Below are 12,202 nucleotides of genomic sequence, written 5' to 3'. Positions count from 1 at the left end.
TTTTGTTCTTAAACTGTTTATCATTAATTAGATTTGTGGTCAGAACAATAAAATGACTAGTTGTGGTTTTAAAAGCTTTGAGGCTTCAAGCAACGTGGATGTGGTGACAAAAAGAATAAAAGTCACTTGCACCCACCCCCCCCCCCCCGTTGTCACCTTTTTCACCCCTCATGAGTTTGCAGGTATGATATATATGATATATATATATTATATAGATCTATATAATATATGTAATATATATATACATATTATATATGTTATATTATATATATGTTATATTATATATATTATATATGTATAATATATTTATATTATATATATATTAATATATATATATATATATATTTAGCAGCTCCTCAGTTAATTGGTACATCATTGCAGACGGTTCAACAGGGTGAGGGTTTGAATATAACTCTAAATTATAAAAGATAATAAGCAGAATTTAATATCTTGGGGGTAATTTTAACTCTATCTAAAAAAGGGGGCGGGTCGTTATTGTCGTAATCATTCTGGCGTGTGATGCAAACATGTTGAGAAGCTATAATATAAAGTTGCCCCGAATGTTATTTTGCAAACTCGATACTGCAGAACGATGTCAGCCTATTTAAAATATCCCCTCTCAGCCAACTTCTATGACTCGGCTGTTTGTTTCCAGGAGTAAAGGTCAGACAGCCTCCTCCGTGTAGAGCGGGGAGAAGAAGAAGAAGATGAAGAAGAGATATCACGACCGTCCTCTACTCTTCTATCTCTCTTTTAAAGTGTTTCTTGTTAAGAATATAAAAATACATACATCGTACCCCATGTCCCTCACTTTGCATTAAGGCCCCGAAGCACCAAACCGTGTGTCCTTCTATGGCAGTCGGGCTCTGACCAGAGAGAACAGCTCATACGCTCACCCACATGTTGTGGAACACACTGACACTGCTGGATAAGAAGCACAGATACTGTAGGGACAAACACTTCTTGACCTCGGCCAGAAGATGACACATCCACACAGGCTGACCTCACCCTGACCGCTCAGTCCTAGAATTGAGATTTGATAAGAGCCGTACCTGTCACCATCAAAGAATTTGTTTATGAAAGCAACAGATAGTTTCAAAGCCTTTTAGTTTCTATTATATTAAAGAAACTGCACAGCTCGTGCTTTAGATGGAGAACACACACACACACACTGATTATGATGATGGCGAGAAGATCGTGAGCCCAGAGGGTGGCACCACCCTGAGCATCATCAGAAGGTGTTCAAAGTCTAAACCAGGAACACCTCCATCTGTTTTAACCAACCAGTGCTGCTGTCGTGAGCCCAGCCTTCGACATTCTCTCCATTCTCCTCTCCTGCGTGACCCAGAGGCTGCAGCAGCTGCTCTGACATGGAGAGCCTTCAGGAGGCCTGGAGGAGAGGAACACACTGAGCTGACAGCTCCACACACACACTCACACACACACTGACACACACACACTCACACACACACTCACACTCACACACACACACACACACACGCACACTCACACACACACACACACACCCACCCTCTTCATTGTAGGACGTCTCCCAGGTCAGCTGACCTCACAGTGACTCTGCGGAGGAAGAATGTAAAGACGTCCAGACACGCTTATCTCTCTCTGTGGTCTCCCAGGGCGACCGATATGTGTGTGTGTCTGTGGGTGTGTCTGTGTGTGTGTGTGAAATAGTTTTGAGGGGTTTTATGTGTGTGTGTGTGTGTGAGCGTGTGTGTATGTGCGTATGTGTGTGTGTGTGTGTGTGTGTCTCTCTGGTCTCCCACAGCGATACAAACAGTTGTTATGACTACGATAACAAAGACATTTAAAATGCATATTTAAATAAGAGGTAAATCAAATGATCTCCACGGTGACGCTGCTGCAGCTCCATTGTGTGTGTGTCGTCATGGCGATGAGGCCGCCGGCTCCGGCCTGTACTTTTCCACTCACACACCCACCGGGTGGTGGGTGGTGGGTGTGTCGGCGAGCGTGTGAAGAGGAACAGAAACACGACAACAAGACAAGGAGGAAGAGGAGGCTGGAGGAAGAGGAGGCTGGAGGTAACCACGGCGATGAATGTGACTTTTACAGAAGCATCGGGAACCGGGAGGTGTGTGTTATATGAGACAGAGACAGGAGGAACACACACACACACGTACACACACACACACCACACAAACACAACACACACACACGTACACACACACACACACACGCACACACGCACACACACAGCCACACCCGACACACGGTGACACACACACGTGAGGTTCTACGCGTGATAGCCGAGAAGATCGTTGATGATTCATCAGAATAAAAAGAGTCAATCAGGCCGGGACAAGAACACCACCGTGTGTGTGTGTGTGTGTGTGTGTGTGCGTGCGTGTGTGTGTGTGTGTGTGTGTGTGTGTGTGTGTGTGTGTGTGTGTGCGTGCGTGTGTGTGTGCGTGTGCGTGCGTGTGTGTGTGTGCGTGCGTGTGTGTGTGTGTGTGTGTGTACGCTGCCCCTTAATGTCCTCTAATAACTATGATAACTTAATAGCGTTTCGTTGTTGTTCTTTGTTGTGTGTGTGTGTGTGTGATCTGTATTACCTGGACTAGGAAGGTACACACAATAAATCAATAAATATAATTGTTAATAATAAAAAGCAGAGGAATAAGTTATAATTGTTAATAGTTGTTTGTTAATAGTTGTTTAAAAGAATTGTAATAACAATAAATAACCACAAAGAAATAAGAATAACATTGAATATGATTATCTGATTATTTCTTTTTTGTTCAAAAAATCTAACAAGATACTTTGAATTTGTAGACTACTGCCTAATAGTCTTATTATTGCCTAATAGTCTTATTACTGCCTAATAGTCTGATTATTACCTAATAGTCTTATTACTGCCTAATAGTCTTATTATTACCTAATAGTCTTATTACTGCCTAATAGTCTGATTATTACCTAATAGTCTTATTACTGCCTAATAGTCTTATTATTACCTAAGAGTCTTATTACTGCCTAATAGTCTTATTACTGCCTAATAGTCTGATTATTACCTAATAGTCTTATTCCTGCCTAATAGTCTTATTATTACCTAATAGTCTTATTACTGCCTAATAGTCTTATTACTGCCTAATAGTCTGATTATTACCTAATAGTCTTATTACTGCCTAATAGTCTTATTATTACCTAATAGTCTTATTACTGCCTAATAGTCTTATTATTGCCTAATAGTCTTATTACTGCCTAATAGTCTTATTACTGCCTAATAGTCTGATTATTACCTAATAGTCTTATTACTGCCTAATAGTCTGATTATTACCTAATAGTCTTATTACTGCCTAATAGTCTTATTATTACCTAATAGTCTTATTACTGCCTAATAGTCTGATTATTGTCTAATAGTCTTATTACTGCCTAATAGTCTGATTATTACCTAATAGTCTTATTCCTGCCTAATAGTCTTATTATTACCTAATAGTCTTATTACTGCCTAATAGTCTTATTATTGCCTAATAGTCTTATTATTACCTAAGTCTTATTACTGCCCAATAGTCTTATTATTGCCTAATAGTCTTATACAAATAATGTTTTTTAAAACTTATTTCAAAATTAGTTTTTTTTTTAAAGGCTAAAATTCTGAATCAACATTTAATTGATCATAATAACTGTTGTAGACCTCTTTACATATTATTATGGGTTCCTCTGGTCATGTGACCCATCACGCGCTGTCTTGTATACATTATTATATAGCGTTCCCTGATTGGCTCGGCGTTCTGTATTGATCTTTGAGGGCAGCGACGCAGGGCCGGTTAGCTCAGATGGTTAGAGCGTGGTGCTAATAACGCCAAGGTCGCGGGTTCGATCCCCGTACTGGCCACTAGTTTTTGATTTTAAGTTATAACCTTATAACATTACGTTTCACTTCATTGCGACGTCTTAAGATCATTACAGTCGTTTTGTAGTCCGGAAGTAGTCTTGAGATCCTCAACAGGCATGTTCACGGGGGTTTCATGGAGTCACTCTGGACTCTGAATCAGTTTTCCACCACACTTTCATACAGATATATATATACATAGTATAGCGTTTATATATAAATATATAATACAGAAATATATATAAGAAGAAACATATACATATAAATACAAACATTAACTATATTGTTTTTATATATATATATATATATATATATAAATATATAGATATAAAGGAATATATACACATACAATTCAATTCAGTTTATTTGTATAGCCCAATTTCACAAATTACAAATTTGTCTCGGAGTGCTTTACAATCTGTACACATAGACATCCCTGCCCCAAAACCTCACATCGGACCAGGAAAAACTCCCAAATAACCCTTCAGGGGGAAAAAAAGGGAAGAAACCTGGAGGAGAGCAACAGAGGAGGATCCCTCTCCAGGATGGACAGATGCAATAGATGTAATGTGTACAGAAGGACAGATTTAGAGTTAAAATACATTCAATGAATATGACAGAGTGTATGAATAGTTCATAGTAGGCATATTCCACGATGGAGACCTCCACGATCCATCAGGCAGATGGCGGTGGGGAGGAGGAGTGGGCGGAGTCTCAACAGTGGGCGGAGTCTCAACAGGACAGTGGCGTAGTCATGAGCAGGAATTCCACGACCAAGACGATCCATCAGGCAGATAGGATCTATGCCGTCTCATAGGGTCCGATGACCCCATGATACGTAAAGTCAAAAGGACTTCCGGGGAGAAAGCAGAGTTAGTAACATGTGATTGAGAGATGAACATTCATCCTTAAGGAGAGAAAAAAAGAGGAGATAGGTACTCAGTGCATCCTAAACGTCCCCCGGCAGCTATAAGCCTATAGCAGCATATCAAGGGGCTGGACCAGGTGAACCTGATTCAGCCCTAACTATAAGCTCTGTCAAAGAGGAAGGTCTTCAGTCTACTCTTAAACGAGGTGACTGTGTCTGCCTCCCGGACTGAAATTGGAAGCTGGTTCCATAAAAGAGGAGCTTGATAACTAAAGGCTCTGGCTCCCATTCTACTTTTTAAGACTCTAGGAACTACAAGTAGTCCCGCATTTAGTGAGCGTAGCTCTCTAGTGGGGCAATATGGTACTACAAGCTCCTTAAGATATGATGGAGCATCACCAATCAAGGCTTTGTAGGTTAAGAGAAGAATTTTAAAAGTGATTCTTGATTTTACTGGGAGCCAGTGCAGAGCAGCTAGTGCAGGAGTGATGTGATCTCTTTTCTTAGTTTTAGTGAGAACACGAGCTGCAGCATTCTGGATCAACTGGAGGGACCTAAGAGATTTATTAGAGCAGCCTGATAATAAGGAGTTGCAGTAATCCAGTCTCGAAGTAACGAATGCGTGAACCAATTTTTCTGCATCTTTTTGAGACAAGATGTGCCTGATTTTTGAAATATTACGTAGATGAAAGAATGCAGTCCTTGAGATTTGCTTTACGTGGGAGTTAAAGGACAAGTCCCGATCAAAGATAACGCCAAGATTCTTTACAGTGGTGTTTACACACTATATCGTTTATCTATATATATATATATATAAAATTAAAAATATGTAAAAATATATATATATTTCTAAAGAAAATATATATAAATATACACATATATTTATATATACACATTTAAATATACACACTTTATAGCAAGAGGCTGAAATTCCACAAATAAATCCACAAAATGAAAAGGTTAATATATTCATCTTTTATTTTGATGTACAATCAACACCACAGAACTCAACTGAAATGTAAAAAAAACCCTGCTTAACCGCCACAGGTAGTAAAATATACTTATTGTACAAAACAAGTGGACTTCATGGCAGGTTGGGATCCTCTTCACCAGAACTGGGTCTCTGTTGTGAGGAGGTGCTCCGTGGGGTCCTGCTTCATTTCTCCTGTCTTTTCTTTGACGCTGCTGCCCCCTTCTGGTGGGAACTGGTCCCTGTTTTTCTAAGAGCAAGGAAAAAGGATTATTTTAAACATGCGTACATGCATACCTCCTCAGTAGCAAATGCATAGAAGAAAAAAAAACTGCTGCACCCACTTAAGAGTTTTGTCTGGCGCCTCTGGGTGAAGTATAACCACCTCCTCCTCTTCACTGTCAGATATCTCAACCACATCGTCTGGAGGTCAAAGCAAACGTTACAAAAAACTAAACATACAGAATAATAATGCATCTTACTTCAGCTTGATTATATTTTGGCCGCTCATGTTGCATTTTTTACTTTTACGTGATATCAAAATAGTTTTTTTTTAGTGAACAGACCTTCTCTGCTCGCCTCCTTTCCATGATGCTCCTCTTCCATCCGTTCTTCACCACTGTCACATTCTTCTGCTTCCTCCTCTTCATCATCATCATCATCCTCCTCCTCCTCCTCCTCCTCCTCCTCCAGTCCCCAGGTGTTCTGCAGCCCCTGCCCTACCTGACCCACACCTGGGACGGGCACCACGGGGGAAGGCGCCCTTGTAGCTCGAGGTTAAGGAGCGTCGGTGGTTAAACAACGAGGCAGAGAGATAAAAGACATTCAGGCCGAGCTCAGGATACTTCTGGGGGGGGGCGTCGGCTTTCTGGACGATGTCGTTGGCGCGCGCCGTCGCGTCCGTCATCTCCACCGACGTCTGCTCCATTCTCAGCGCTGTGATTCGCTCCTGTGGAAGAGACTCGGCAAAACCACACCGGCCGCCTTCCTTCCTGGAAAAATGGGAAAAAAATGAAATAAATGCAGTTTCTTTTTCTAAAAAAAGGCTCAACAAGTCCACTCCCTCCGTCCGGAGGTGTGGTGATGTCACGGCTCACCTGGCTTTCTTGTCGTTGGCCAGGGCTTTGTTGAGGAGCTCCGTGATCTCAGACACTTTCACGCTGGCTATTTTACTGCATCTCATAACCTTCAACGGCACACACACACACACACACACACACACACACACACACACACACACACACACACACACACACACACACACACACACACACACACACACACACACACACACACACACACACACACACACACACACACACACAATATATTGAGTTAACATTTTCGTATTTTTTCCAATGTGGCTGTTTTCTTTTTTTAGCTTCACTTGTGTTTAACTTGTTTAACTCTGTTATGTCACCGTCGCTTGACTCCAGGTCGCCCTCGAAAGATAGATTTTAAATCTTAATGGTTTTCACCTGGTTAAATAAAGGTTTAATAATAATAATTCCAGAGAGCAGCATATATTTTCTTGTTATAATTTTTGTCTCCTCTTTTTTCTTTGTTCAGTGAAATTAAATAAAAGCAATAAATTATTTTTTTATAACATTTTTTATCATTTATTAATTTACTATATTTGTTCCACTTATCTTAATTTTTTCTCCTTGTTTTAAAATTATTATATTTAAACTCATTTAGTAATTTACTGTATCTTTTCTACTTATTTCTGTCTTTTCTTTATTAATAATTTGTTCTCCTCTTTTTGTCATGTACAATATTTTGTCGCGGTGAGTGAAACTGAATAAAATAAATAAATAAAGGTTTAAAAAAATATATATTTATAAAACTCATTTATTAATGTAATATATATATGTTCTACTTATGTCCATCTCTTCTTTATTATTTATTTTTCTCCTCTGTCATACATAATGTTTTGTCGCGTTTTTTTTTTTTAAAGACTCATTTATTAATTTACTATATATTTTCTACTTATGTCCATCTTTTCTTTATTATAAATTTTTTCTCCTCTTTTTCTCATTTACGTTTTGTCGGGTTCTTTTTTGTTCAGTGAAACTGAATAGAATTAATAAATAAAAGTTTGTAAAAAATTATTTAAGAAAAGACTAATTTATTAATTTACTATATAATTTCTACCTATTTATTTTCTTTATTTTTTCTCCTATTTTTGTCATTTACAATGTTTTGTCGCGTTCTTTTTTTGTTCAGTGAAACTGAATAAAATCAATAAAATAAAAACTACAAAAAGCCCCATTCCACCTGCTCCTTCAGCAACATGATGCCCCCGCTGGACTGAATGGAGCAGATCTCTCGGTGTTTGTTCATGGCGATCATCAGCAAGCCGTCCATCACCCGCTCCTCCCGTTCACAGGGGTCGACCAGGAGGTAGGTCCTGCGGAGCGACGAGCGAGGAGCAGTTTATTAGGTACACCTGACTCAATCTATCGCCATGGAATGAATCAATTCACTTTATTTCGTAAAGCCCATTATCACAGATTACAAACTCCCCTCAAGAGGGCTTTAAAATCCGTACACATACGACATCCTTGACCTCTGACCTTTCACATCGGATCAGGAAAAACTCCCAAGGAATATAAGAAAAAACCCTTTTAGGGGGAAAAGAGGGGAAGAACCCCTCCAGGAGAGCAACAGAGGAGAAGAGATGAACGGAAGAATAGATGTCATGTGACCAGAGGGAAGCATTACAGAGTCACATAAACATGAATGCAGGTTTGAACTGTTTCAGAGAGGTGTCAATTCACACTGCAGGTTTATTTTGGAGGAGGTTTTCAATATTCTACACAAAAAGGTCCCTCAAATTTAAAAAAAACGTACCCTTGTTGGAAGAAGGCGAAGCTGACACTGATGGGCATGTGGTAGATGCTCAGAGGAATGGGCTCTCTCTCGTCTGGACTGTACTGAGGGAGCCCGGGAATAAAACAACGACATTACAACCAGGGAGCGTGAAGCACGTCACGACGTACGACGTGAACGACGTGGACCGGCGTAACAATACGTCGACATCCAAGAGCGGCGACTCGGAGGTGAAGCAGGAGCGGGAACATTATATATATCATCAAAGAAATGTTGATAACAGAGCGAATAATCACAACGCTGGACTATTTGTGGCTTTTCGCTTCATTCGTGCCTTCGAGGGGGCGGGGCTTAGAGGAGGCGGGGCTTATCTCCGTGGAAACAGTTATCATCTCCTTCATCCACCGTGAAGAACTCACCACTAGTTCTGCTTCATACTCGTGGAGGACGTCCCACAAACGTGTGAACATGTAACGCCCTCGTGTTTGGGTTCATAACATTAATATATATTATATATTTATAGACATATATATATTATATATATATATATATTATAAATGTTATATATATTATATATATATTTATCTATGACATCACCCGTAGGCTCACACAGTTCGGCAGCTCAACTCTGATTGGCTCTCGCAACTCGTCGTCGGGCGTATTTTTTCGCCAAAGCTGAAATATTTAAACTTGAGGCGAGAGAGGCAAATTTTTCTCGCCTCGCAATTTGCGGAAAACCGAAGTCTTACCGCAAACCACTCGCGGCTCTACGTTGACTTCGCTTATGGGATCTACTCGCGCGAACAATTCGCAACGCTGTTGTTGTGAACGCAGCTTTAGGCTCCTCCCCCCCCGGTAGATTCAGTGACGCCGCGGTCGACTCACCACCGTGACCTCGTCGCCCTGGATGCCGACGTCGGGCCGCCTGAAGTGGCACAGAGCGGTGATGGCGGCGATGCTGGCCGCGTCCATCAGGTTCCCGTCGTGGTTCAACAGGTGAACGTCCACTCTGATCTTCCACACCTACACACACACACACACACACACATCACACACTGCTTCTTCTCTTCTCTTTGTACATGTGTGTGTGTGTGTTTCACCTTTTCCCCAGACACCACACACAGGGACTCGGTGTCGATGCACTTGGAGTTCCTCAAGCATCTCTCCAGCTGCCGGTTTAACTTCACCGACAGCTCGGATTGTCTGGAGAGAAAATGAAGAAGAGGAAAAACATCCGTCACACGTTCAGGTCGAGGAGCGCGTGACGAACGTGAATCTCCTTCTCTCGTTCTCACCTGCCTTGTTCAAACGCCGGCGAGGCCATCGGCGACAGCTCGATGTTGAAGAACATGATGCCCTCGTTTGGGCGACTTTCTTTCGGGGCCACCAGCTCGCACGACACCTGGGCCATGACCCTGAACGCAGCACGGCGACGCTTCATTATCACTCAAATATGATCTTTTTTTCTTATTAAAACAAAATGCATCTGCAGAGAAAGCCTAAGAGACTTCAGGGATCTTATAATGATGTCATGTGAATATTACAGAGGAGACCGCGGGGGAGTTTAGTGCCAGTGAAATGTTTCTGGCTCACGGAGTTCATACTTTAAAAGCTGTTTTAAGAAATAATATGTATAAATGTATCTGCCGGACTTATTTCATCTCTCTCGTTCGCTCTCTCTCTCTCTCGTTCGCTCTCTCTCTCGTTCGCATGTCTCTCATTCGCTCTCTCTCGTTAGCTCTCTCTCGTTCGCTCTCTCTCGTTCGCATGTCTCTCGTTCGCTCTCTCATTCGCATGTCTCTCGTTCGCTCTCTCTCTCTCTCGTTCGCTCTCCCTCTCTCGTTCGCTCTCTCTTGTTCTCTCTCTCTCGTTCGCTCTCTCCCTCTCTCGTTCACTCTCTCTTGTTCTCTCTGTCGTTCACTCTCTCCCTCTATCGTTCACTCTCTTGTTCGTTCTCTCTATATCGTTCGTTCTCTCCCTCTATCGTTCACTCTCTCTCTCTCTATCGTTCACTCTCTTGTTCGTTCTTTTTCTCTCTCTCGTTCTCTCTATATCGTTCACTCTCTCTCTCTCTATCGTTCACTCTCTTGTTCGTTCGCTCTCTCTCTCTCTCTCTCTTGTTCGTTCGCTCTCTCTCTCTCTATTGTTCGTTCTCTCTCTCTCTCTCGTTCTCTCTCATTATTTGTCAAAAATGAAATAATAATGTTTCATCAAACATAAACTGTAGTTCTATGCGCGACCAGCTCTCTTCATAAAGCATTCGTAGTTCTATGTATTTTATATATATTTAATGTGTTGTTCTATCTGGACCTTGAGTCTGAAATATAAAAGTGTGATTGACCTCTGAATGAGTGGCTGCGTGACAATGTTGCACAATATCAGTGCCTTGCAGTCGATCTTTCTTTATCACTTCTCTTTATTTTAACGTGTATTTTAATTTGAAAATGTGTCATCTTGAATTGAAAAACACACATAATCAGAAATAGACAATGGAACCACTGCACGTGAAGCTGTCAAACCGTAACCAGGGGAAGATTTATGAGGGGGGACGTAAATATAAATAATAATTTAAAAGCACAAACTTAACATATAGTCTAAGCTCCACCTGGTTTTTCCCAGATGCACAAAGCAGCATCCGTAGTCGGTCCCAAATGTGATCTTCATCTTCCTGTAGTCGTAGGTCTGTCGTCCATCCAGACGCTGCAGACAGTCGACAGGTGAAACTCGTAACTTAGGAACTTATGAAGACATTAACACTGCACAACAAAAGCCACACAATTCACGAAATAAAAAAAACAAATCACTTTTTTCTCTTCGATGGCTTTCAGCAGGAAGTCCCGCTCGCAGTTGGACAGCGGCGTGTCCTTCATCCTCCCGGTTCTCACGCGACCACTCGAGAGGTTTCAATCACGTTGTTCACCGCTCGAAAAAGCATGTGGCAACCATAGAGATGTCCTGAACTCTACCCCGGAAGTGGATACTACATTCCAGAGTAAAGGTTGTGGAAAGGCTTTTTTATTATTTTATTATTTTACTTCGGAACTATTTTTGAAATTGATATTTCGTTCGTTTATTTGAGTTTGTGTTATTATGATCCAGATCTTAGTTGCCAGTGTTATGCCCATGAAACATTTTAAGTACAACGTAAGCTTTTACTTTGAAAGGCAGCTGCGAAGCGAAAGTGCTCCTAGCGTAAACTCGTTGTTTTGAGGCTTTAAAAAAAAAGTTGTACATATTTACAGCAAGCGCCTTGCTCGAATTCGAGGTTAAATTGGATATATGACTGAGTATTATGTTTGCTCGCTCTTGTTGGACACGAACATAATGAATCCTGTTGCTATGGGAGTTTTTGGTGACTGTATTTTAGAACTTCATCGACAAACCGCCATGTTTTCGTGAGTTTAATTGTTGAAAACTACATTTCAAAACACAAACTACAACTAAATCATGGCCTTTAAAAGGATAAATAAATCTGTTTTTGAAAGGTGAGGAAACTATTCTAGTCGTTTCAATTCATTCAAAACGTATCTCATGCAAAATAAAAGCAATATTGAAGAGAAACGCCCCTACAAGTATGTTTATCTATCAGCAGCCCTCGACAACGCTCTCATCTCGGCTAATATTTGTGTGCAAGTGAAGGCAGCATTCGCGCGCTCTGAACATG

At 41.0% G+C, this 12,202-nt stretch overlaps 1 protein-coding gene and 1 non-coding gene across 3 annotated transcripts; one reads left to right on the top strand and one right to left on the bottom strand.

The window, feature by feature from the left end:
* The first annotated feature begins 3,797 nt into the window (after positions 1 to 3,797).
* Positions 3,798 to 3,871, top strand: trnai-aau (transfer RNA isoleucine (anticodon AAU)). The gene has a single exon. It is a non-coding gene; the product is annotated as a tRNA-Ile (tRNA).
* Positions 3,872 to 5,691: 1,820 nt separating this feature from the next.
* exosc9 (exosome component 9) lies at positions 5,692 to 11,497 on the bottom strand. Of its 2 annotated transcripts, none has more exons than XM_056409027.1 (12): positions 11,343 to 11,497; positions 11,126 to 11,238; positions 9,834 to 9,953; positions 9,639 to 9,741; positions 9,424 to 9,561; positions 8,560 to 8,642; positions 7,984 to 8,116; positions 6,804 to 6,892; positions 6,552 to 6,698; positions 6,273 to 6,469; positions 6,051 to 6,129; positions 5,692 to 5,956 (listed from the first exon to the last, which is right to left on the bottom strand). In XM_056409027.1, exons 1-12 carry the CDS (start codon positions 11,406 to 11,408, stop codon positions 5,893 to 5,895), a joined length of 1,332 nt encoding a protein of 443 aa, XP_056265002.1. In that variant the 5' UTR covers positions 11,409 to 11,497; the 3' UTR covers positions 5,692 to 5,892. The 2 variants fall into 2 exon arrangements, with proteins under 2 accessions (XP_056265002.1, XP_056265003.1); XM_056409028.1 differs by having other exon boundaries at positions 11,144 to 11,238.
* Between the last annotated feature and the right edge of the window lie 705 nt (positions 11,498 to 12,202).

Source organism: Pseudoliparis swirei, chromosome 24 (genome assembly GCF_029220125.1).
Source record: "Pseudoliparis swirei isolate HS2019 ecotype Mariana Trench chromosome 24, NWPU_hadal_v1, whole genome shotgun sequence".
NCBI classification, from domain to species: Eukaryota; Metazoa; Chordata; class Actinopteri; order Perciformes; family Liparidae; genus Pseudoliparis; species Pseudoliparis swirei.
The sequence above is the reverse complement of the archived record's forward strand: the minus strand, read 5'-3'. Positions and strand labels throughout refer to the sequence as shown.

Coding starts and splice junctions, on each gene's coding strand:
- exosc9 (XM_056409027.1), bottom strand. CDS start 11,408: ATGAAGGACACGCCGCTGTCCAACTGCGAGCGGGACTTCCTGCTGAAA. Junction 9,954..11,125: donor AGGTGGAGCTTAGACTATAT/GTTAAGTTTGTG, acceptor TGCTGCGTTCAG/GGTCATGGCCCAGGTGTCGT. Junction 6,130..6,272: donor AAAGGAGGCGAGCAGAGAAG/GTCTGTTCACTA, acceptor TTTGACCTCCAG/ACGATGTGGTTGAGATATCT.